This window comes from Ascaphus truei, chromosome 10 (assembly GCF_040206685.1).
Source record: "Ascaphus truei isolate aAscTru1 chromosome 10, aAscTru1.hap1, whole genome shotgun sequence".
Lineage (NCBI taxonomy): Eukaryota > Metazoa > Chordata > Amphibia > Anura > Ascaphidae > Ascaphus > Ascaphus truei.
This window is the reverse complement of record NC_134492.1, coordinates 64,237,623-64,263,933: the sequence shown is the minus strand read 5'-3', so window position 1 is coordinate 64,263,933 and position 26,311 is coordinate 64,237,623. Positions and strand designations below refer to the sequence as shown.

Sequence of the window (26,311 nt, the reverse complement as noted above, 5' to 3'; positions counted from 1 at the left end):
CGGGGGCGGAGAGATGTCCCGGGGGTTAGTTGAGTGGCAGCAGAGAGATGTCCCGGAGCGGAGAGATGTCCCGGGGGTGAGTTGAGTGGCAGCAGAGAGATGTCCCGGAGTGGAGAGATGTCCCGGGGGTGAGTTGAGTGGCGGCAGAGAGATGTCCCGAAGCGGAGAGATGTCCCAGGGGCGGAGAGATGTCCCGGGGGTGAGTTGAGTGGCAGCAGAGAGATGTCCCGGAGCGGAGAGATGTCCCGGGGGTGAGTTGAGTGGCAGCAGAGAGATGTCCCGGAGCGGAGAGATGTCCCAGGGTGAGTTGAGTGGCAGCGGAGAGATGTCCCAGGGTGAGTAGAGTGGCAGCGGAGAGATGTCCCGGGGGCATAGAGATGTCCCGGGTGAGTAGAGTGGTAGCGGAGAGATGTCCCGGGAGCGGAGAGATGTCCTGGGGTGAGTTGAGTGGTTGCTAAGCACCAGCGGCGACCAAATGTCCTTAGACCAACTCGAAAGCTTGCCCTTAAAAATCAATTGTTAGTCCAAATAAAAAAAGGTCTCGGCTAATACTGGTATTGTCCTTTATTTTGCCCTCTCGCACCTGGACTAACACGGCGGCGTCTGTGTAAACAAGTGGCCATTTATTTACATTTTTTTTTTAAAGCGTTACAGGATTGTTGCAGGGGGTCTCCGGAGCTGGACCCCATTAATTCAGCTCCGGGGACCCCCTGCTTCCGAGGTCTGAGGGGGTGCCGGTACCTCTGCAGGTAGCAGCTCCGGCAGGGCTTGCTTGGGCTAACATAATGGTGGCTTGACATGCCCCGCGTCTTGCGGTCCAATAGGAAGCCGTGATGTCATCCCTGACTGCTTCCTATTGGCCCTTGTGACGTGGGACATTTAAACATCACTGAGGTACCGGCGCCCCTTACCGAGGTCTGTATTTCGGGAATCACGGGGTCCCCGGAACTGAAATAAGCGGGTTAATCTCCGGAGACCCCCTGCTTCCAACCTGTAACTAAGAGAAGAAATATCAGCTTCAACGTGTTGTGCCGCTTCAGTTGGCGTTTCCAGGAATATGTGGGGGGTATTGTGTTTATTTACAATGAATAGAGCTTGGATTACCCCCTCCTGTCCCAGGCGGGAGTCAAATACAACACCAACTCCAAAACCCTGTATTGCACAACCAAATAAAACAGCAAAACTCTGTGTTCAGAACCAAATACAACTCCCAAACCCTGTATTCCAGAACCAAATACAACTCCCAAACCCTGTATTCCAGAACCAAATACAACTCACAAACCCTGTATTCCAGAACCAAATACAACTCCAAAACCCTGTATTCCAGAACCAAATACAACTCCCAAACCCTGTATTCCAGAACCAAATACAACTCCCAAACCCTGTATTCAAGAACCAAATACAACTCCCAAACCCTGTATTCCAGAACCAAATACAACTCCCAAACCCTGTATTCCAGAACCAAATACAACTCCCAAACCCTGTATTCCAGAACCAAATACAACTCCCAAACCCTGTATTCCAGAACCAAATACAACTCCCAAACCCTGTATTCCAGAACCAAATACAACTCCAAAACCCTGTATTCCAGAACCAAATACAACTCCCAAACCCTGTATTCCAGAACCAAATACAACTCCCAAACCCTGTATTCCAGAACCAAATACAACTCCCAAAACCTGTATTCCAGAACCAAATACAACTCCCAAACCTTGTATTCAGGAACCAAATACAACTCCAAACCCCTGTATTCCAGAACTAAATACAACTCCAAACCCCTGTATTCCAGAACCAAATACAACTCCAAAACCCTGTATTCCAGAACCAAATACAACTCCAAAACCCTTTTATTCCAGAACCAAATACAACTCCAAAACCTTGTATTCCAGAACCAAATACAACTCCAAAACCCTGTATTCCAGAACCATATACAGCTCCAACACCAAAATTCAGTATTCCAGAACCAAATACAACTCCAAAGCCCTGTATTCCAGAACCAAATACAACTCCAAAACCTTGTATTCCAGAACCAAATATAACTCCAAAACCTTGTATTCCAGAACCAAATTAAACTCCAGAACCATATACAGCTCCAACACCAAAACTCCGTATTCCAGAACCAAATACAACTCAAAATCTCTGTATTCCAGAACCAAATACAACTCCAAAACCTTGTATTCCAGAACCAAATAAAACAGCAAAACTCTGTGTTCAAGAACCAAATACAATTCCAAAACCCTGTATTCCAGAACCAAATACAACTCCCAAACCTTGTATTCCAGAACCAAATACAACTCCAAAACCTTGTATTCCAGAACCAAATTCAACTCCAGAACCATATACAGCTCCAACACCAAAACTCCGTATTGCAGAACCAAATACAACTACAAAACTCTGTATTCCAGAACCAAATACAACTCCAAAACCTTGTATTCCAGAACCAAATAAAACAGCAAAACTCTGTGTTCAAGAACCAAATACAACTCCAAAACCCTGTATTACAGAACCAAATACAACTCCAAAACCCTGTATTCCAGAACCAAATACAACTCTAAAACCCTGTATTCCAGAACCAAATACAACTCCAAAACCTTGTATTCCAGAACCAAATACAACTCCAAAACCCTGTATTCCAGAACCAAATACTACAACTCCAAAACCCTGTATTCCAGAACCAAATACAACTCCAAAACCTTGTATTCCAGAACCAAATAAAACAGCAAAACTCTGTGTTCAAGAACCAAATAGAACTCCAAAACCTTGTATTCCAGAACCAAATAGAACTCCAAAACCTTGTATTCCAGAACCAAATACAACTCCAAAACTTTGTATTCCAGAACCAAATACAACTCCAAAACCTTGTATTCCAGAACCAAATTAAACTCCAGAACCATATACAGCTCCAACACCAAAACTCCGTATTCCAGAACCAAATACAACTCCAAACCCCTGTATTCCAGAACCAAATACAACGCCAAAACCCTGTATTCCAGAACCAAATACAACTCCCAAACCTTGTATTCCAGAACCAAATACAACTCCAAAACCTTGTATTCCAGAACCAAATTCAACTCCAGAACCATATACAGCTCCAACACCAAAACTCCGTATTCCAGAACCAAATACAACTACAAAACTCTGTATTCCAGAACCAAATACAACTCCAAAACCTTGTATTCCAGAACCAAATAAAACAGCAAAACTCTGTGTTCAAGAACCAAATACAACTCCAAAACCCTGTATTCCAGAACCAAATACAACTCCAAAACCCTGTATTCCAGAACCAAATACAACTCAACAACCCTGTATTCCAGAACCAAATACAACTCTACAACCCTGTATTCCAGAACCAAATACAACACCAAAACCTTGTATTCCAGAACCAAATACAACTCCAAAACCCTGTATTCCAGAACCAAATACAACACCAAAACCCTGTATTCCAGAACCAAATACAACTCCAAAACCTTGTATTCCAGAACCAAATAAAACAGCAAAACTCTGTGTTCAAGAACCAAATAAAACAGCACAACTCTGTGTTCAAGAACCTAATAGAATTCCAAAACCCTGTATTCTAGAACCAAATAGAACTCCAAAACCTTGTATCCAGAACCAAATACAACTCCAAAACCCTGTATTCCAGAACCAAATACAACTCCAAAACCCTGTATTCCAGAACCAAATACAACTCTAAAACCCTGTATTCCAGAACCAAATACAACTCCAAAAGCCTGTATTCCAGAACCAAATACAACTTCAAAACCCTGTATTCCAGAACCATATACAGCTCCAACACCTTGTATTCCAGAACCAAATACAACTCCAAACCCTTGTGTTCAAGAACCAAATACAACTCCAAAACCCTGTATTCCAGAACCAAATACAACTCCAAAACCCTGTATTCCAGAACCAAATAGAACTCCAAATCCTTGTATTCCAGAACCAAATAGAACTCAAAAACCCTGTATTCCAGAACCAAATACAACTCCAAACCCTTGTGTTCAAGAACCAAATACAACTCCAAAACCCTTTATTCCAGAACCAAATACAACTCCAAAACCCTGTATTCCAGAACCAAATAGAACTCCAAATCCTTGTATTCCAGAACCAAATAGAACTCCACAACCCTGTATTCCAGAACCAAATACAACTCCAAAACCTTGTATTTCAGAACCAAATACAACTCCAAAACCCTGTATTCCAGAACCAAATACAACTCCCAAACCTTGTATTCCAGAACCAAATACAACTCCAAAACCTTGTATTCCAGAACCAAATTCAACTCCAGAACCATATACAGATCCAACACCAAAACTCCGTATTCCAGAACCAAATACAACTCCAAAACCCTCTATTCAAGAACCAAATACAACTCCCAAACCCTGTATTCCAGAACCAAATACAATTCCAAAACCCTGTATTCCAGAACCAAATACAACTCCCAAACCCTGTATTCCAGAACCAAATACAACTCCCATACCCTGTATTCCAGAACCAAATACAACTCCCAAACCCTGTTTTCCAGAACCAAATACAACTCCCAAACCCTGTATTCCAGAACCAAATACAACTCCAAAACCCTGTATTCCAGAACCAAATACAACTCCCAAACCCTGTATTCCAGAACCAAATACAACTCCACAACCCTGTATTCCAGAACCAAATACAACTCCAAAACCCTGTATTCCAGAACCAAATACAACTCCAAAACCTTGTATTCCAGAACCAAATTCAACTCCAGAACCATATACAGATCCAACACCAAAACTCCGTATTCCAGAACCAAATACAACTCCAAAACCCTCTATTCAAGAACCAAATACAACTCCCAAACCCTGTATTCCAGAACCAAATACAATTCCAAAACCCTGTATTCCAGAACCAAATACAACTCCCAAACCCTGTATTCCAGAACCAAATACAACTCCCATACCCTGTATTCCAGAACCAAATACAACTCCCAAACCCTGTTTTCCAGAACCAAATACAACTCCAAAACCCTGTATTCCAGAACCAAATACAACTCCCAAACCCTGTATTCCAGAACCAAATACAACTCCACAACCCTGTATTCCAGAACCAAATACAACTCCACAACCCTGTATTCCAGAACCAAATACAACTCCAAAACCCTGTATTCCAGAACCAAATACAACTCCCAAACCCTGTATTCCAGAACCAAATACAACTCCCAAACCCTGTATTCCAGAACCAAATACAACTCCCAAAACCTGTATTCCAGAACCAAATACAACTCCCAAACCCTGTATTCCAGAACCAAATACAACTCCCAAACCCTGTATTCCAGAACCAAATACAACTCCCAAACCTTGTATTCCAGAACCAAATACAACTCCAAAACCTTGTATTCCAGAACCAAATTCAACTCCAGAACCATATACAGATCCAACACCAAAACTCCGTATTCCAGAACCAAATACAACTCCAAAACCCTCTATTCAAGAACCAAATACAACTCCCAAACCCTGTATTCCAGAACCAAATACAATTCCAAAACCCTGTATTCCAGAACCAAATACAACTCCCAAACCCTGTATTCCAGAACCAAATACAACTCCCATACCCTGTATTCCAGAACCAAATACAACTCCCAAACCCTGTTTTCCAGAACCAAATACAACTCCCAAACCCTGTATTCCAGAACCAAATACAACTCCAAAACCCTGTATTCCAGAACCAAATACAACTCCCAAACCCTGTATTCCAGAACCAAATACAACTCCACAACCCTGTATTCCAGAACCAAATACAACTCCAAAACCCTGTATTCCAGAACCAAATACAACTCCCAAACCCTGTATTCCAGAACCAAATACAACTCCCAAACCCTGTATTCCAGAACCAAATACAACTCCCAAAACCTGTATTCCAGAACCAAATACAACTCCCAAACCCTGTATTCCAGAACCAAATACAACTCCCAAAACCTGTATTCCAGAACCAAATACAACTCCCAAACCTTGTATTCAGGAACCAAATACAACTCCAAACCCCTGTATTCCAGAACTAAATACAACTCCAAACCCCTGTATTCCAGAACCAAATACAACTCCAAAACCCTTTTATTCCAGAACCAAATACAACTCCAAAACCTTGTATTCCAGAACCAAATACAACTCCAAAACCCTGTATTCCAGAACCATATACAGCTCCAACACCAAAATTCAGTATTCCAGAACCAAATACAACTCCAAAGCCCTGTATTCCAGAACCAAATACAACTCCAAAACCTTGTATTCCAGAACCAAATACAACTCCAAAACCTTGTATTCCAGAACCAAATTAAACTCCAGAACCATATACAGCTCCAACACCAAAACTCCGTATTCCAGAACCAAATACAACTCCAAAACTCTGTATTCCAGAACCAAATACAACTCCAAAACCTTGTATTCCAGAACCAAATAAAACAGCAAAACTCTGTGTTCAAGAACCAAATACAACTCCAAAACCCTGTTTTCCAGAACCAAATACAACTCCAAAACCCTGTATTCCAGAACCAAATACAACTCAACAACCCTGTATTCCAGAACCAAATACAACTCTACAACCCTGTATTCCAGAACCAAATACAACACCAAAACCTTGTATTCCAGAACCAAATACAACTCCAAAACCCTGTATTCCAGAACCAAATACAACACCAAAACCCTGTATTCCAGAACCAAATACAACTCCAAAACCTTGTATTCCAGAACCAAATAAAACAGCAAAACTCTGTGTTCAAGAACCAAATAAAACAGCACAACTCTGTGTTCAAGAACCTAATAGAATTCCAAAACCCTGTATTCTAGAACCAAATAGAACTCCAAAACCTTGTATCCAGAACCAAATACAACTCCAAAACCCTGTATTCCAGAACCAAATACAACTCCAAAACCCTGTATTCCAGAACCAAATACAACTCTAAAACCCTGTATTCCAGAACCAAATACAACTCCAAAAGCCTGTATTCCAGAACCAAATACAACTTCAAAACCCTGTATTCCAGAACCATATACAGCTCCAACACCTTGTATTCCAGAACCAAATACAACTCCAAACCCTTGTGTTCAAGAACCAAATACAACTCCAAAACCCTGTATTCCAGAACCAAATACAACTCCAAAACCCTGTATTCCAGAACCAAATAGAACTCCAAATCCTTGTATTCCAGAACCAAATAGAACTCAAAAACCCTGTATTCCAGAACCAAATACAACTCCAAACCCTTGTGTTCAAGAACCAAATACAACTCCAAAACCCTTTATTCCAGAACCAAATACAACTCCAAAACCCTGTATTCCAGAACCAAATAGAACTTCAAATCCTTGTATTCCAGAACCAAATAGAACTCCACAACCCTGTATTCCAGAACCAAATACAACTCCAAAACCTTGTATTTCAGAACCAAATACAACTCCAAAACCCTGTATTCCAGAACCAAATACAACTCCCAAACCTTGTATTCCAGAACCAAATACAACTCCAAAACCTTGTATTCCAGAACCAAATTCAACTCCAGAACCATATACAGATCCAACACCAAAACTCCGTATTCCAGAACCAAATACAACTCCAAAACCCTCTATTCAAGAACCAAATACAACTCCCAAACCCTGTATTCCAGAACCAAATACAACTCCAAAACCCTGTATTCCAGAACCAAATACAACTCCCAAACCCTGTATTCCAGAACCAAATACAACTCCCATACCCTGTATTCCAGAACCAAATACAACTCCCAAACCCTGTTTTCCAGAACCAAATACAACTCCCAAACCCTGTATTCCAGAACCAAATACAACTCCAAAACCCTGTATTCCAGAACCAAATACAACTCCCAAACCCTGTATTCCAGAACCAAATACAACTCCAAAACCCTGTATTCCAGAACCAAATACAACTCCAAAACCCTGTATTCCAGAACCAAATACAACTCCCAAACCCTGTATTCCAGAACCAAATACAACTCCCAAACCCTGTATTCCAGAACCAAATACAACTCCCAAAACCTGTATTCCAGAACCAAATACAACTCCCAAACCCTGTATTCCAGAACCAAATACAACTCCCAAAACCTGTATTCCAGAACCAAATACAACTCCCAAACCTTGTATTCAGGAACCAAATACAACTCCAAACCCCTGTATTCCAGAACTAAATACAACTCCAAACCCCTGTATTCCAGAACCAAATACAACTCCAAAACCCTTTTATTCCAGAACCAAATACAACTCCAAAACCTTGTATTCCAGAACCAAATACAACTCCAAAACCCTGTATTCCAGAACCATATACAACTCTAAAACCCTGTATTCCAGAACCAAATACAACTCCAAAACCTTGTATTCCAGAACCAAATACAACTCCAAAACCCTGTATTCCAGAACCAAATACTACAACTCCAAAACCCTGTATTCCAGAACCAAATACAACTCCAAAACCTTGTATTCCAGAACCAAATAAAACAGCAAAACTCTGTGTTCAAGAACCAAATAAAACAGCACAACTCTGTGTTCAAGAACCTAATAGAACTCCAAAACCCTGTATTCCAGAACCAAATAGAACTCCAAAACCTTGTATTCCAGAACCAAATAGAACTCCAAAACCTTGTATTCCAGAACCAAATACAACTCCAAAACCCTATATTCCAGAACCAAATACAACTCCAAAACCTTGTATTCCAGAACCAAATACAACTCCAAAACCCTGTATTCCAGAACCAAATACAACTCCCAAACCTTGTATTCCAGAACCAAATACAACTCCAAAACCTTGTATTCCAGAACCAAATTCAACTCCAGAACCATATACAGCTTCAACACCAAAACTCAGTATTCCAGAACCAAATACAACTCCAAAGCCCTGTATTCCAGAACCAAATACAACTCCAAAACTTTGTATTCCAGAACCAAATACAACTCCAAAACCTTGTATTCCAGAACCAAATTAAACTCCAGAACCATATACAGCTCCAACACCAAAACTCCGTATTCCAGAACCAAATACAACTCCAAACCCCTGTATTCCAGAACCAAATACAACGCCAAAACCCTGTATTCCAGAACCAAATACAACTCCCAAACCTTGTATTCCAGAACCAAATACAACTCCAAAACCTTGTATTCCAGAACCAAATTCAACTCCAGAACCATATACAGCTCCAACACCAAAACTCCGTATTCCAGAACCAAATACAACTACAAAACTCTGTATTCCAGAACCAAATACAACTCCAAAACCTTGTATTCCAGAACCAAATAAAACAGCAAAACTCTGTGTTCAAGAACCAAATACAACTCCAAAACCCTGTATTCCAGAACCAAATACAACTCCAAAACCCTGTATTCCAGAACCAAATACAACTCAACAACCCTGTATTCCAGAACCAAATACAACTCTACAACCCTGTATTCCAGAACCAAATACAACACCAAAACCTTGTATTCCAGAACCAAATACAACTCCAAAACCCTGTATTCCAGAACCAAATACAACACCAAAACCCTGTATTCCAGAACCAAATACAACTCCAAAACCTTGTATTCCAGAACCAAATAAAACAGCAAAACTCTGTGTTCAAGAACCAAATAAAACAGCACAACTCTGTGTTCAAGAACCTAATAGAATTCCAAAACCCTGTATTCTAGAACCAAATAGAACTCCAAAACCTTGTATCCAGAACCAAATACAACTCCAAAACCCTGTATTCCAGAACCAAATACAACTCCAAAACCCTGTATTCCAGAACCAAATACAACTCTAAAACCCTGTATTCCAGAACCAAATACAACTCCAAAAGCCTGTATTCCAGAACCAAATACAACTTCAAAACCCTGTATTCCAGAACCATATACAGCTCCAACACCTTGTATTCCAGAACCAAATACAACTCCAAACCCTTGTGTTCAAGAACCAAATACAACTCCAAAACCCTGTATTCCAGAACCAAATACAACTCCAAAACCCTGTATTCCAGAACCAAATAGAACTCCAAATCCTTGTATTCCAGAACCAAATAGAACTCAAAAACCCTGTATTCCAGAACCAAATACAACTCCAAACCCTTGTGTTCAAGAACCAAATACAACTCCAAAACCCTTTATTCCAGAACCAAATACAACTCCAAAACCCTGTATTCCAGAACCAAATAGAACTCCAAATCCTTGTATTCCAGAACCAAATAGAACTCCACAACCCTGTATTCCAGAACCAAATACAACTCCAAAACCTTGTATTTCAGAACCAAATACAACTCCAAAACCCTGTATTCCAGAACCAAATACAACTCCCAAACCTTGTATTCCAGAACCAAATACAACTCCAAAACCTTGTATTCCAGAACCAAATTCAACTCCAGAACCATATACAGATCCAACACCAAAACTCCGTATTCCAGAACCAAATACAACTCCAAAACCCTCTATTCAAGAACCAAATACAACTCCCAAACCCTGTATTCCAGAACCAAATACAATTCCAAAACCCTGTATTCCAGAACCAAATACAACTCCCAAACCCTGTATTCCAGAACCAAATACAACTCCCATACCCTGTATTCCAGAACCAAATACAACTCCCAAACCCTGTTTTCCAGAACCAAATACAACTCCCAAACCCTGTATTCCAGAACCAAATACAACTCCAAAACCCTGTATTCCAGAACCAAATACAACTCCCAAACCCTGTATTCCAGAACCAAATACAACTCCACAACCCTGTATTCCAGAACCAAATACAACTCCAAAACCCTGTATTCCAGAACCAAATACAACTCCCAAACCCTGTATTCCAGAACCAAATACAACTCCCAAACCCTGTATTCCAGAACCAAATACAACTCCCAAAACCTGTATTCCAGAACCAAATACAACTCCCAAACCCTGTATTCCAGAACCAAATACAACTCCCAAAACCTGTATTCCAGAACCAAATACAACTCCCAAACCTTGTATTCAGGAACCAAATACAACTCCAAACCCCTGTATTCCAGAACTAAATACAACTCCAAACCCCTGTATTCCAGAACCAAATACAACTCCAAAACCCTTTTATTCCAGAACCAAATACAACTCCAAAACCTTGTATTCCAGAACCAAATACAACTCCAAAACCCTGTATTCCAGAACCATATACAGCTCCAACACCAAAATTCAGTATTCCAGAACCAAATACAACTCCAAAGCCCTGTATTCCAGAACCAAATACAACTCCAAAACCTTGTATTCCAGAACCAAATACAACTCCAAAACCTTGTATTCCAGAACCAAATTAAACTCCAGAACCATATACAGCTCCAACACCAAAACTCCGTATTCCAGAACCAAATACAACTCCAAAACTCTGTATTCCAGAACCAAATACAACTCCAAAACCTTGTATTCCAGAACCAAATAAAACAGCAAAACTCTGTGTTCAAGAACTAAATACAACTCCAAAACCCTGTATTCCAGAACCAAATACAACTCCCAAACCTTGCATTCCAGAACCAAATACAACTCCAAAACCTTGTATTCCAGAACCAAATAAAACACCAAAACTCCGTATTCCAGAACCAAATACAACTACAAAACTCTGTATTCCAGAACCAAATACAACTCCAAAACCTTGTATTCCAGAACCAAATAAAACAGCAAAACTCTGTGTTCAAGAACCAAATACAACTCCAAAACCCTGTATTACAGAACCAAATACAACTCCAAAATCCTGTATTCCAGAACCAAATACAACTCTAAAACCCTGTATTCCAGAACCAAATACAACTCCAAAACCTTGTATTCCAGAACCAAATACAACTCCTAAACCCTGTATTCCAGAACCAAATACAATACCAACTCCAAAATACAGAACCATATACAACTCCAAAACCCTTTTAAGATTTTTAAAACCAAATCCCGCAAATCATTCAGACGTAAAACAGACCAAGCTTTTTACCGATAATATTTTTATATCTTTTGTTTTTGTTTTCCTTGCGATTTTAAACTTATTTTAAAATTTGTTTGCACTTGTTTGGTGTTTTTTCCCCATAATTTGCTAAGAATTGAAAACCAAACTAATAGAATTTTGACAAAACCAGAACCGGCACCAGAACGAAAACAAAACACCAGTGGAAGAACTTATCTTACTAAGATAAATAGCAATAACTGTCCCAAACAGCTACAGGAGAATATGTGAACACATGGCCATTTATAGCTTCTGTACAGAGCTTTCCAAACCTCACAGGTCTCTTCTTCACGTGTACAGAGCTTTCCAAACCTCACACGTCTCTTCTTCACGTGTACAGAGCTTCCCAAACCTCACAGGTCTCTTCTTCACGTGTACAGAGCTTCCCAAACCTCACAGGTCTCTACTTCACGTGTACAGAGCTTCCCAACCCTCACAAGTCTCTTCTTCACGTGTACAGAGCTTCCCAAACCTCACAGGTCTCTTCTTCACGTGTACAGAGCTTTCTAACCCTCACAGGTCTCTTCTTCATGTGCACAGAGCTTCCCAAACCTCACAGGTCTCTACTTCACATGTACAGAGCTGTCTAAACCTCACAGGTCTCTACTTCACGTGTACAGAGCTTCCCAAACCTCACAGGTCTCTTCTTCACGTGTACAGAGCTTTCCAAACCTCACAGGTCTCTACTTAACGTGTACAGAGCTTTCCAAACCTCACAGGTCTCCACTTCATGTGTACAGAGCTTTCTAAACCTCACAGGTCTCTACTTCATGTGTACAGAGCTTTCCAAACCTCACAGGTCTCTTCTTCACATGTACAGAGCCTGCCGAACCTCACACATTCCCCAGCAGTGAAAGGGTTAAGCCCGTACACCACACAGGGGCCCTTGGCAGGAGAAGCAGAAACCCCAGATTTGAATCTCAACTGCTGGCTGCCAAGAAGCTTCCTCATGGTTCCCATACGGTGCTGGGACTTGGCCAACCTGTTGGACAGGAAATCCCCTACTTCCTCATACCCTATAGGCACAGAGTATTATACTTAACCCTGTAATCAGTTCACAGGAACAGGCTGGGTGATCCCTGCGCTTTTACATCGCCCCTGGGGAGTTATCGGGCAGATTTCCCCAGCAGCGCACCCGATCCGTTCATTTGAACGGCAGTTAGTGCCGGATCGGGCGCAATACTGCGCGGAATCCGTGATAAAGCGCTCTGCTCCTAACTCCTCCTATTACTCCAGCGTCTCCCAGCTGCAAAACAGGGGCAAAAAGTTTCTCTATTTAATGTCATTGCAGATATCTTCACATTTCTGCCAATAAAAGATCACGTATACGTCTATAAATGCATATCCCGCTGCTTCGTCTCGCGACAAATAGTTCCCCCTATGAAACGTTGTGATGTTTTGATATTTGGGGGTGCTCAGGGCGAGGTTTATCACCGGGTCCTTATCAGGGGCCAAATAAACCTGATGGGTTTTAAATGTTTGCTTTTCCGATACTCGAGAGTTTCCTGGTGTTTCGTTCAGTGACAAAGGCTCCTGTAAACACGCTCACACACACTCACACACACTCACACACACACACCCACACCCACCCACACCCACCAGTGAACATGTGACCCCGGGAAGGTGGAGAGTAACCGACCTGAAACTTCGGGCGTCAGTCCAGCTGGAACTCTCCGGGATTCGGACGTCACCGTGAGCTCGGGGCAGCAGGTGAGCACAGACCCGTTATCCCGGACGTCACCGTGAGCTCGGGGCAGCAGGTGAGCACAGACCCGTTATCCCGGACGTCACCGTGAGCTCGGGGCAGCAGGTGAGCACAGACCCGTTATCCCGGACGTCACCGTGAGCTCGGGGCAGCAGGTGAGCACAGACCCGCTATCCCGGACGTCACCGTGAGCTCGGGGCAGCAGGTGAGCACAGACCCGTTATCCCGGACGTCACCGTGAGCTCGGGGCAGCAGGTGAGCACAGACCCGTTATCCCGGACGTCACCGTGAGCTCGGGGCAGCAGGTGAGCACAGACCCGTTATTTCATCTCTATAAATATTCGGTGTCCCTCCTCCGAGTTTAACTATTTGTAGCTCGCCTGAAAATATATATTCGGAGTCCAAATAAAATGAGTTATCCCCTAATTTCCACGTGCTCTTTGTGCACAATTACTGCCAGACTGACCCGCCCAGCGCAGCGTCCTTAGAATAACGCAGCTCGTTAGGTGTTAATTAGAAATCCGTGGCAGTAATGTCTGCAGCTTCTCTTCCTGAGCTGCGGAGAGAAGTCTCCCAGGAGATGCATATCCCTGCGCGGTTTGAAGAGTTTTATTTTCCCGTCTAGGTCATTTGGTTGTGGCTGTTTCACCGCGCCTTGCCGTCGGGACACTCACCGCGCCTTGCCGTCGGGACACTCACCGCGCCCTGCCGTCGGGACACTCGCCTTGCCGTCGGGACACTCACCGCGCCCTGCCGTCGGGACACTCGCCTTGCCGTCGGGACACACCGCGCCTCGCCGTCGGGACACAAACCGCGCCTCGCCGTCGGGACACTCACCGCGCTGCTAAGGTAAGTCCCTAACCTTTACCCTAAAAAACGCCAATACTAACGCTGCACCTACCCTAATAACCTTAATCCTTTAAAAGCCCTTACCCTAAAATACCTAACCACTAAAACCCTGAAGTTACCCCTTACCCTAACCACTAAACCCCTAAAGTTACCCCTTACCCTAACCGCAACACCCCTAAAGTCCCCCCTACCCTAACCGCTACACCCCTAAAGTTACCCCCTACCCTAACCGCAACACCCCTAAAGTTATCCCCGTACCCTAACCGCTACACCCCTAAAGTTACCCCCTACCCTAACCGCAACACCCCTAAAGTTATCCCCCTACCCTAACCGCAACACCCCTAATGTTATCCCCCTACCCTAACCGCTACACCCCTAAAGTTACCCCCTACCCTAACCGCAACACCCCTAAAGTTATCCCCCTACCCTAACCGCTACACCCCTAAAGATAACCCCCTACCCTAACCGCTACACCCCTAAAGATAACCCCCTAACATTACCACTAAACCCTAAAGATAACCCCCTACCCGTAGGTCCTAAGGCCGCGATTATAGTGCGCGTGACGGGGCGTGCGGTGCAAGCAAAATGCCGCAGCTCTATCGGGCCGGCCACAGTCCGGCAACATTTTGAGCCGTCAAATAATTTAGTTTTGTCGCGTCACGTGAGCGTCTCAGCCAATGAGGGTGAACCAGCCTGGTGACATCATGGCCACGCCCCGCCATCAGAGTGCACGGAGCGCTCGGGCGACAGGCGCGCACGGCTCCTTCCGCTCCGTCGCGCGCACGCCTGCTCTATAACCGCAGCCTAACACTGCTGTACCCGCTGAGCCGGTCACTGCCTATTATATTAAACAAATAACGGCTTCCCATCCATCAGCTCCGAGCTATAAAACTGTGTAGCCGATTACGGTTTTTACTGTACTGTCTCTGTACTAATTAGTCACACATTGTACACAAAGGAAGTTACAAACTGTTAGGATTGTGTAATACCCAGTATTCCTCTCTACTGCATCATCGTTGAACAGCTAGGGGTTGAGGAGGGGGGTTTCCTGCTCTGTCACGCTGGGTAGGGCACAGATAAATCATGACATCCGACACAATTGTAGAATCATTTGTATCGTGCAGAACGTGGGCTGGTTAACATGGTATGTTCAGGTGGGGTTACTTGTTGGTTCAGGGCTCTGTGTTGAAGCTCTCCCTTAGCTTGTCCCCTGGCTGTAATATCCTCTTGCTATGACCCAATCAATGCATTCCCCCTATGGGCTCTGTAGCTGATATTGTGGGACTGGGCAGGTTAGGGTTACAGCGTTCTCCGAAGCTCTTTGTATTTCACTGAAACGTAATATCGGTGTTACAATTTCCCAACAGATGGATCCTTCACTGCAAAACATTGTGGTCCTGCTGGGCGTCCTCTTCCCCCTTCTTACGGCTGCCTACAGGAATGGAAGAGTTGAGGCTGCCTGCATGACGATGGAGCCCGGCCATGAAGTAGCAGGGCAGACCACCGACCCTCCTTATTCCCTGACCATGTCTAAGAGCAACTACAGCGACGGGGAGGAACTCACAGGTAAGAACGCATTCTTTTTATAGAAAGCGCTACCACCATACTGTATTATTTCATGTAAAAGAGGGTATATCGGCATTTACAGAAACTTGAGGTATCGCACTCACAACCGACCGTAGAATATGGGGGTTATTGAGTTGTGTTTTCTTTCGTTGGGATTTTTTTGGGGTCACTTTTCAAGGTTCAACTGGACCTTTTGGAAGAAGCAGCACCCATCATGTTGGACATTACTGTGGTCTTTATATAATGATAATAATAACTTTATTACCTATAGCGCTTTTCTCCCGTGGAACACACAGCGTCACAATGACAGTATCGTGCGCGGGACGCAGCATATAGGAGTGTTACAGGCACAGTCCCTGCCCTGCAGAGCTTACACTCTATGTTTCTGTGTGACTGAGGCACAGGGAGATAAAGTGACTTGCCCAAGGTCACAAGGATCTGATCCACACCGGGTGTCATTGTTATCTGAGTCAGTGTCTTTACTCACGGAGCCGCTCCTTCTCCTGGCCTTCTTTATAGCTACAATCATTATCTTTTGCACATTGCACTTACTGCCCTATGTAGTTTTGTGGGAGATATAGGAATGTATTGTTGTATACATTCAAGTTAACCCTTAGCATACAGCTGTAGTGAGTGTCACCACATCAAGTCATATATCTATCATAATGTCATTTGAATGCACTTGGTTTAGTGCTGGGGTGTACAACTCCAGTCCTCAAGGGCCACCAACAGGTCAGGTTTGAAGGATATCCCTGCTTCAGCACAGGTGGTGCAGTTGAAGACTGAGCCGCTGATTGAGCCACCTGTGCTGAAGCAGGGATATCTTTCAAACCTGACCTGTTGGTGGCCCTTGAGGGCTGGAGTTGGCCGGCCCTGGTCTAGGGGGTTCAGCGATAGCGGAACGCAGACAAATGGGAGAGAAATGACGTGCGTGATCTCCCCGTGACGGGGGTGTTTGGGGAGTCCCCGCGCTCTGCTGGAAAGCGGACTCATGGTAGCTAATGTCGCCGGCTTACCTACCGTTTCCTTTTTCCGATATATACACGACCAAATCCATGAACAGACGCGGCCAATCTCACCATCCCACCGCGTGTGAATACGAATATCAGCTTGGGAAATTTAAGGGTTAACCTCTGGGGTTGCTTGTAATGTGTTGCGTCACCCCCTCCGCCCCCCCTCCCCCTCCCCCTCCTGGACTACAGGACTTTCAGAACACAGTTGAATTAATTCAGAACCTCTTCAGGCTCCATCTGTAGTGCCCTAAAGGATCTCCGCTGCCCGCTGCCATGCGCTGTGCCATCTGAAACACCTTCTCATGGTCCTCCTTACCTACTGTAACAATGTATGTTAATGTTTGTTATCTTCTTGTCTTTCACCCGCTGACCCCATCGTTACTCCGCTACGGAAGATGTTGGTACATTATCAATAAATGAGAATAGGTAGCGCTGGTTGGCTCACTGGATGTAAGATAATCTATCATGTGGCCACGTTATATACTGGTACAGCTTCTCTCTCTCTCTCTCTCTCTCTCTCTCTCTCTGTCCCACGCTGCAGTGACTCTCAGCACTAACCCAGGAGCTGTCCAGTTTAGAGGTTTCCTGATCCAGGCTCGTGCCGGTAACGGTAAAACCCCTCTGGGCTCATTCAAGATCAGCGGCTCAGACGCACAGACCCTGAAGTGCACGACTGATGCGGTGAGTCTGCAGTTACCTTCCGAGCAAGGGGAGAAGCCACATCCTCTTTATCGAGGTCGGACGGGAAAAGACATCTTTTTTGGGGGGGGGGGGGGGTTGTGTGACACATTACTGTCATTGCACCAAAGTCATAATATACCACTAAAGCGTGTCATGCACTATATGCAAAACCAGCCAGTTCCGTATGGCATTACCATATGGATAATTGAGCGATGGGCAGTGTGGGGGGCAGTGGCCAGAGGTCACCGCACTGGTGACCACCAACCCATTTCTCTGTCTATCCCTTTTCTCCCTCTGCTCATTTGCACGGCACCCTAATCAGGGATGCACGATAGTGAAAGAACTCAGCCATGTAACATCTTCTCTACTGGCTGCCACGGGTGTTTTTGAATCCAAGATACAGTATGTAAAGAAGGGTGGGGAGCCGTGTTGGTCCTTTCTTCCATGTAGTAGCAGAGGAGGGAGAGGGAGTAGTAGGTATGATGCCTTTTATTGGACCAACAAGTAGTTGAAGTGTTGCAAGCTTTCCAACCTATCAGGGGACCCTGATGAAGGACCCTGAGAGGTGGGAAAGCTTGTAACATTCAAATAATAGGTCTCATACACCCTACTCCCTCTCCCTCCTTTGTAATTTTACTAGATCCAGTACCCTGTATGTTAAATTGCTAAATAGCTCATGTCTAATGCAGGGGTGGCCAACTCCAGTCCTCAAGGGCCTCCAACAGGTCAGCTCACTGCTTCAGCAAAGGTGGCTGAATCAGTGGCTTACTGTAGCTGTTGGCTGAGCCACTGATTGAGCTACCTGTGCTGAAGCTGGGATATCCTTAAAAGCTGACCTGATGGTGATCTTGAGGACTGGAGTTCACCACTCCTTGTCTAATGGCTAAAATGTAGGCATGGAAGCCAAGTCTGAATGGCAGAAGAGTAGATATCCTGGAACATGCAACACACGCCTCACACTGGCTTGGTCACACGTGAAAGGAAGTGTGAGAAATGTACTGGCCGATTTGCGCAAAACAGGGGGAAAAAATGATGTGGTAATTCTCGTTTCCAATTTTGACCGCACCTCTGAGATGTCCTCAGCCACAATACAGGGTGAGATATAGTGCAATCCTTCAATGACAAACAAATGCCTCAAAATGCAGGTCTGCTCTAGGACATAGGTACAAAGTACATCTCTGCTCACAATACAATTCTTCCTTTATTGTAACAGCCACGCACAGAGGAGAAACAATGTTTCAGGTCCCGTGTGGACATTTCATCACCATGAGGTTCGGAAATGGGATACATTCTATTGAGAGTTATTACAATGTCCCTAAGCGAGTCAGTCACTGGGGGTTGTACCTGGCAGGCTGTGTATCTGGTGATATAACGCACACAGCCTGGTGGCAGATAAGGAAAGGCAGATAGCCATAAAGGTTACACAGAAAGAGAGGAAGTCAGTGGGTGCGGGAGGAGAAAGTAAGGACGCTGGAGAAGGAGAGACAGGCGGAAACAACTGGGGTTATCATAAGGTATTAAAGAAAAGTAATGGGAGGGAGATGGGAAGGAAAGAGAAGAGGGGGAGAGGAGGAGGTCGGGAGGGTTGAGAGGAGGAGGAAGGGGAGCGGTGCGGTTGTTGTTCTTTTTTTAGCATTCCCGAGGAACGCCAGGTACTTTCAGCTCATGATAAATATTGAGTTACTGACCGGTCAGTGACCGTGCTGCTGGATACAGTGTTGATACTCTGTATTACTGTATTCTATCTCAATGTAACCTGATATTCCCACAGAGCGCAGTGAGTCACACGTCTAACAGCAACAAAACAAGTGTGCAGGTGACATGGGTAGCACCAAGGATCAACATGTCAGACATCCAGCTCAGGTAACAGAGGGAGCGGGGGTGGGCCGGGGTTTGTTGTAACGCTGAGCTCCCATCTTATAGCTCTATTATATGAGGTCATTAATTTCATCAACCAAGTGTGCCACCGATGACCACTGACCTTGCTCTGTGACCTTGGGCGTGTTACTAGCACTGGAGAGCATTGATGACCAGAGCACGGAATAACCTTCTCCTCCTTCTTTGTTAGGGCCACAGTGGTGCAAACTAAATTGATTTTTTGGATGCCTGTTTATGGTCCAACTCTCAACTACACCGGCTCCGGGGCAGGCCAGATCTCGGTGAGTAAGAACTGGACGTTATGATCCATATTCAGAAATAGCGCTTGGTCAATTCTGGTGCTGTTTTTTTCTCACAGGTTCGCCCCACCAGCGTCGCATTGCACCACGCCAAAAATATACAGGCGCGTTAAATCAAAATCTCCCAGCGGTAAAACCGAAGCAACAAAAACACAGCACTGGATTTCTGAAGGGAGAATATTTTGTTCTGATGAATCAGGTGCTGTTTTTAATGTCTCTATGAAAGGAGCAATCCAAGTGGGTAATTATTTTCTGTTTGTTTACACAAGATTGAAGCAGGGGGCTGCGGATCTGAACCCCATTAATTTCAGCTCCGGGGACCCTCTGCTTCCGGAGATACAGATCTCCGTATGGGGCGCCGGAATCTCTGCAAAGTGTAAAGCTCCTGCATCACGTCGGCCAATAGGAAGCCGCACCAGATGACATCACGGCTTCCTATTGGTCCACAGGGCGCGGGAGCTTTGAACCTCCGCCATTAGGTGATCCCTGCTAGCCGAGTTGAGCAGCTATCGGCGCCCCCTATGGAGGTCGGTATCTCCGGAAACAGGGGGACCCTGAGCTGAAATTAATGGGGTTCAGCTCTGGAAACTCCCCGCTTCAATCATGTGTAAAAAACAAACACAAATTGCCCGCTTGAATTGCTGCTTTAAGTGGAAGACACGGCTGGCCCTGGCATTTGACACCTCCCATTATAACATGGGAGCCCTAACTCCAGCAGATATACACAGGTGATAAATACATGGATGTGCACATGTAGAAAGACTCGCTGTACCCGGCTAGCGATGTACAAACAGGAATCAGAGGTGACTGGGACCGTGTCTGCTGCGATCGCGTTGTGGAGAGGTCCACTCTTCTCAATGGGACCTGTCACGTACGACACCCCTGCGAGCACGCGACCTGCATACGGGACAAGGGTTAATACTGACGCTCCCCCTTTGCACCTCCGCAGAGGTCCCTCAAATGGACAATATCTCCCCTATAGGACAAGGATTAATACACAGCTCGCAAGCTGCCCCACTCTTCACCTCCGCAAAGGTCCCTCAGTAATCATCTTCCCTAAATCCGTCCCCATATACCACCTCTCACTAACAGCACACAAGTGAGCACGTGACTTAGACATGCAACCAGGTTTAATACACACAGCTACTCTAGCAACCCCCCTTTCTCCTCCGCATGGAACCTTCAGTGAGTTAATATTAACCCCTACTCATCTCTATACACTAGCACCACCTGAGATAGTTATGCAAACAAAAGATGTCAAATTAATATTTGCCAGGGCCCCAAGTGCCTGTGTATTATAGAACAGACTATGCACTTTAACACACAGAAATCAGTTGTAGTAAAATGTGTCAGAAAACGTAAATACTCTCTCCAGAGCGTGCAACAGTTCATTCAGAGCCCATAGCAGCACTTATTAAATGTTTTAATATATACTAGCTGATATACCCAGCGTTGCCCGGAGGCAGGGAGTGGGGGCGTGAAAGGCAGGGGGGGGCGTGAAAGGCATGGGGGGGCGTCAAAGGCAGGAGGGGGTCGTGAAAGGCGGGGGCCGTCAAAATCAGGAGGGGGGCGTCAAAGGCAGGAGAGGGGCGTCAAAGGCAGGAGGGGGGCGTCAAAGGCAGGGGGGGCGTCAAAGGCAGGGGGGGACGTCAAAGGCAGGGGGGACGTCAAAGGCAGAGGGGGGGCGTCAAAGGCAGGGGGGGACGTCAAAGGCAGAGGGGGGGCGTCAAAGGCAGGGGGGGGGGCGTCAAAGGTAGGGGGGGCGTCAAAGGCATGGATTCCTCCCCCTGCATTTCCTCACCTGCCAGCACGCCGCGCTCCTCGGGCTGCCACTGGTTCTCTCCCCCCTCGTGGCCTCTGCCGACTCCCGGTGGCACAAAGGAGGTATTAACTCCCTGCCGCCCTACTCCTGCTCCTTGGGGATGTTGAGCTGTAGAGAGCGTGCTCTGGGAGGTGGGGGGAAGTGGGAGAGTGGGAGAGCGACACACACGCGACACACACGCAACACACACGCGACACCTACCTCTACTTCCGGGTGACGCCATCTTAGCACTCGGCGCCGCGAGGGAGGAAGGGGGGTCCTTCCGGGCGCCGCCATCTTAGGCGCCGCGAGGCAGCTGCAGCCTGCCTGGCCACTGCCTGTTCCCCCGCCGGGGAGGGAGGTGAGTGGAGCGCCTGGGAGGGAGGTGAGTGAGCACCGGGGAGGGAGAGAGGTGAGCGCCGGGGAGGGAGAGAGAGGTGAGCGCCGGGGAGGGAGAGAGAGGTGAGTGCCGGGGAGGGAGAGAGAGCTGAGTGCCAGGGAGAGAGAGCTGAGCGCCGGGAGGGAGAGAGGTGTGTGTGTGCGTGCGCGTGTCCGAGGGGGAAGAGAGAGGCAGTTGGGTGACGTCAGACCCACCAATCTGATTGGCCAGAGGCTGAGGACCAATCAGATTCACCGCAGATAGCACTAACCTTTCGATTTTATATATTAAGATAAAGATTACAGAAAAAAGTATTACAAGATGATACAGTTACAATAAAATGCAGAACAGTTTCTCAAAGTAAAAAGGAGATAACATAAAAGAAAACCTATACCTTACCATATGTCATATGCTTTCACCCAGAGAGGTCACTGGTACACATGTATTTGGTCCCAAATACACCTCTGCTGAGAACTGATTTTTCATAATCTTTGCCCAGACTTTAAGGACAATGTTACCCATTGCAACAACATAAGCCTACCCCATGTCATAAATCGGCTGTGTGATTAACAGTGTCACGACAGAGTAAAAACCCTCCTTCAAAATGATGTTTAACTAAACCCTGCAATATCTAAATGTAACTTACCTTAACTTATACGTACACACACGTGAGTCACATCATTACATTCAGGTGTTCCTGGCAGACGCAAAGAGACCGAACATGACCGCCTTAATCCTACATTTAAGCGACATATGAATATATGTTCCACAGTACCTGCCAGACCTCCCATATCTGGACCCCATTCGCTCGTCACCCTGTCACGAAAGCAAATATCAAAATTGTACACGTCCGCATCGCTGTCATGTTTCATGTCATTGCTGATTCCATGTTTCATGTCTTGGGATGACATAGGATAGTCCCACCCCCTGGCAATCCATAAACCCCTTCCAGAGGATGCTTTGAACAACGTTTTGTTAATGTCAGAGTCCCTGTCTGGCAGAACATATGTCCTTATCTCTAGAAAATATCAGTTTTTACCACTAGGCCTGCGAAAGGGGATAACATACCATAAACCCTCCTTTTGTATGTTTTGCACCCAACTTCAATCAAGCCCCTTTGAAGCTCCCACAGATTCATGACAAGCCAGACCCCAAATATTGTATTTTCAACTTCAAACTGTAGCTCATTAACCCCTGAAGCACCTGAGGGATTAAAATACCTAATATCTCCTGATCTAATCATGATCACCCCTGCTGCATTAAGCCTGTATTGACTCTAACAGACTCATTCTGAACAAGCCTGAACACCCCCCCCCCATCCCTCTATCCTCAAAACGAAGGTCAAGTTGAATTCTCAAATCTAAAAAAAAAGACCTGTCCGTTAACTCTTTCGCTGCCAGTGATTCAAAGTGTTTGCGTACCCATCTCGTTATAATATCTACCCCCGCATCTCGTTATAATATCTACCCCCCATCTTGTTATATCTACCCCCGCATCTCGTTATATCTCCCTCCCCTCATCTTGTTATAATATCTACCCCCCCCCCATCTTGTTATAATATGTCCCTCCAGCCTCCTCTGCCTTTGTCTTGTAGGCTCCTTCTCTGAGCCAGCTGCTCCTCTGTAGCACCGTGCTGCTCCCAGCTCTGTTCCGGCTCTGAGGACTGAGAATCTTCCAGCTGATGGAGAAGATGCTGTGAAGAACTTCTATACATTTTAATATAAATCTGTGTGTTTGTGTGTGTGTGTCATGTTTAAGGGATCAGTCCCTCCTAGGGGCAAAGTGTACTAATGGCAGTGACATGTTTAAGGGGTCAGTCCCTCTTAGGGGCAAAGTGTACTAATGGCAGTGACATGGTTAAGGGGTCAGTCCCTCCTAGGAGCAAAGTGTACTAATGGCAGTGACATGTATAAGGGATCAGTCCCTCCTAGGGGCAAAGCGTACTAATGGCAGTGACATGTATAAGGGGTCAGTCCCTCCTAGGAGCAAAGTGCACTAATGGCAGTGACATGTTTAAGGGATCAGTCCCTCTTAGGGGCAAAGTGTACTAATGGCAGTGACATGTATAAGGGGCCAGTCCCTCTTAGGGGCAAAGTGCACTAATGGCAGTGACATGTATAAGGGATCAGTCCCTCTTAGGGGCAAAGTGTACTAATGGCAGTGACATGTTTAAGGGGTCAGTCCCTCCTAGGAGCAAAGTGCACTAATGGCAGTGACATGTATAAGGGATCAGTCCCTCCTAGGAGCAAAGTGTACTAATGGCAGTGACATGGTTAAGGGGTCAGTCTCTCCTAGGAGCAAAGTGTACTAATGGCAGTGACATGGTTAAGGGGTCAGTCCCTCCTTGGGCCAAAGTGTACTAATGGCAGTGACATGGTTAAGGGGTCAGTCCCTCCTTGGGCCAAAGTGTACTAATGGCAGTGACATGGTTAAGGGGTCAGTCCCTCCTAGGGGCAAAGTGTACTAATGGCAGTGACATGGTTACGGGGTCCGACCCTTCTAGGCGCAAAGTGTACACATGTTTAAGGGGTCACATATGGGTAATTGATGCCTTTTTACCAAAATCGGAAAACTAGTTTGTTAAAGTCACTTTGTAAACACGCCGAGCTGAGACTGAAGCGGTTCATTTCTTCAGGCTGCTCCCTTTTTGCTGCTGTCACTGTGCGTTCAATAACACATTGTACAGGCAAGATTCCCCCACCCCTCCCTTATCTGTATTGGCTCTCTGAGAAGGACAGGGTGGGATAAGTGACTGAAGGAGCGGCTCAGTGAGTACAGACACTGACTGGCACTGAGTGCGAAGCAGGGGAACCTGGTTCAATTCCCGGTGTCGGCTCCTTGTGAACTTGGGGAAGTCACTTTATCTACCTGTGCCTCAGGCACCAAAAACATAGAGTGTAAGTCTTGGGCTTCCTGAAATGGGCTATGGAGCAATGCGTGGCCTTAAAGATATGGGTGATCTGCTTAGATGCAAGGCTGTTTGTTTGAGTTGGGGATTGGAGCGCCCAGAATCAATATAAGAAGATCTATGGGGGATTTGGAGACCAAGCAAGTCTTCTATCAAATGGAGGAGTTTGTCCCATAAGGGTTTAATCTTGGGACATTCCCCCAGATATGGATGATGGAGCCCGGCCTCCTACCACACTCCCGCCAACGTAGGGGAGAGACGGCGGGTGCAGATTGAAGGCAATTTCCAGGACTGAAAACTTGTAAATATTTTTGTTTATTACAGTACAACACATGTAAAGTTTTTGGCAGCTGTCTCCCAAATATCCTTCCAGTCATCCATTTCTAGGGGGTGTTTAAGTCTTTTCCCCCACGCTAGCATAGATTGATCTTTTTGTGGTTCCCTTGGAATAGGGCGTATTGCGTGGTATAATTCAGAGGTGACAACATTTTATTTTTGTAAAGTGCCGCTTGGGCTACTTCTTTCATTTGTGTCTCGGGCTGTACACGTAATGATTATCATCGGGTTTTTGTCTTTGTTCCCTCCAAAGATGTTTAGGTTTTTCATAGATTTTTGTATATTGTCCATTTATTTTTTTGTCCTGTGTAAGTGTGACCGTCTGTCTTAAATGTTTTCTAATAATAAAGATTGCCCCAAAATACTTTGTTTTATCCTTGTGCTGAATGTGAATAAGTCACTGGATAATTCTTCATGTGAAAATGGTCTAGCATTGGAAATCTTTTCTCTGCCCGTAGTTCTTGACGTTGGAGCCTGCGATGATGCTTCCTCTCCTCCCTCCCTGCAACCCCCATATAAACAAATAAACACACAACGAAGATCTGGAGGTACGATGGCCATGGCTTGTTTTCAAACAAATAAGAGCCAACCCTGCCAGCGTGACCCCTGGCAAGGTTAAAGCGCACTTACACCCCAAACAGGCGCCGTGACAAAGGCAACACATGCCTTGAAACACGCACCTCAACCATGGGACACATTGGGCAGGAAGCAGACTGGATGTCCCACCCGTGCCCAGGATTTGAATCCCCCTCCTGCACGGCACTCCCTGATACGGAGGGGGTGAAGGTGCTAGAGAACGGCAGGGTGCAGAGGCAAACGATGTTGTGCCCTGTCACCAAAGGGGCACCAGGCTGATTTTGTAAACTCGTTGGCAAAGTATTGGCAGTATAAAGGCAGTATTAAATGGACTTATCCAAATAAACCTCATTTTATTATATTGTCTTGTGATT

The 26,311-nt window shown here is 45.3% G+C and overlaps 1 protein-coding gene across 1 annotated transcript; it reads left to right on the top strand.

The window, feature by feature from the left end:
* The first annotated feature begins 15,536 nt into the window (after window positions 1-15,536).
* LOC142504020 (putative ferric-chelate reductase 1) lies at window positions 15,537-25,725 on the top strand. Its single transcript, XM_075617122.1, has 6 exons — window positions 15,537-15,654; window positions 15,868-16,066; window positions 17,621-17,760; window positions 19,532-19,623; window positions 19,829-19,919; window positions 23,712-25,725. Exons 2-6 carry the CDS (start codon window positions 15,868-15,870, stop codon window positions 23,775-23,777), a joined length of 588 nt encoding a protein of 195 aa, XP_075473237.1. The 5' UTR covers window positions 15,537-15,654; the 3' UTR covers window positions 23,778-25,725.
* Window positions 25,726-26,311: the final 586 nt, after the last annotated feature.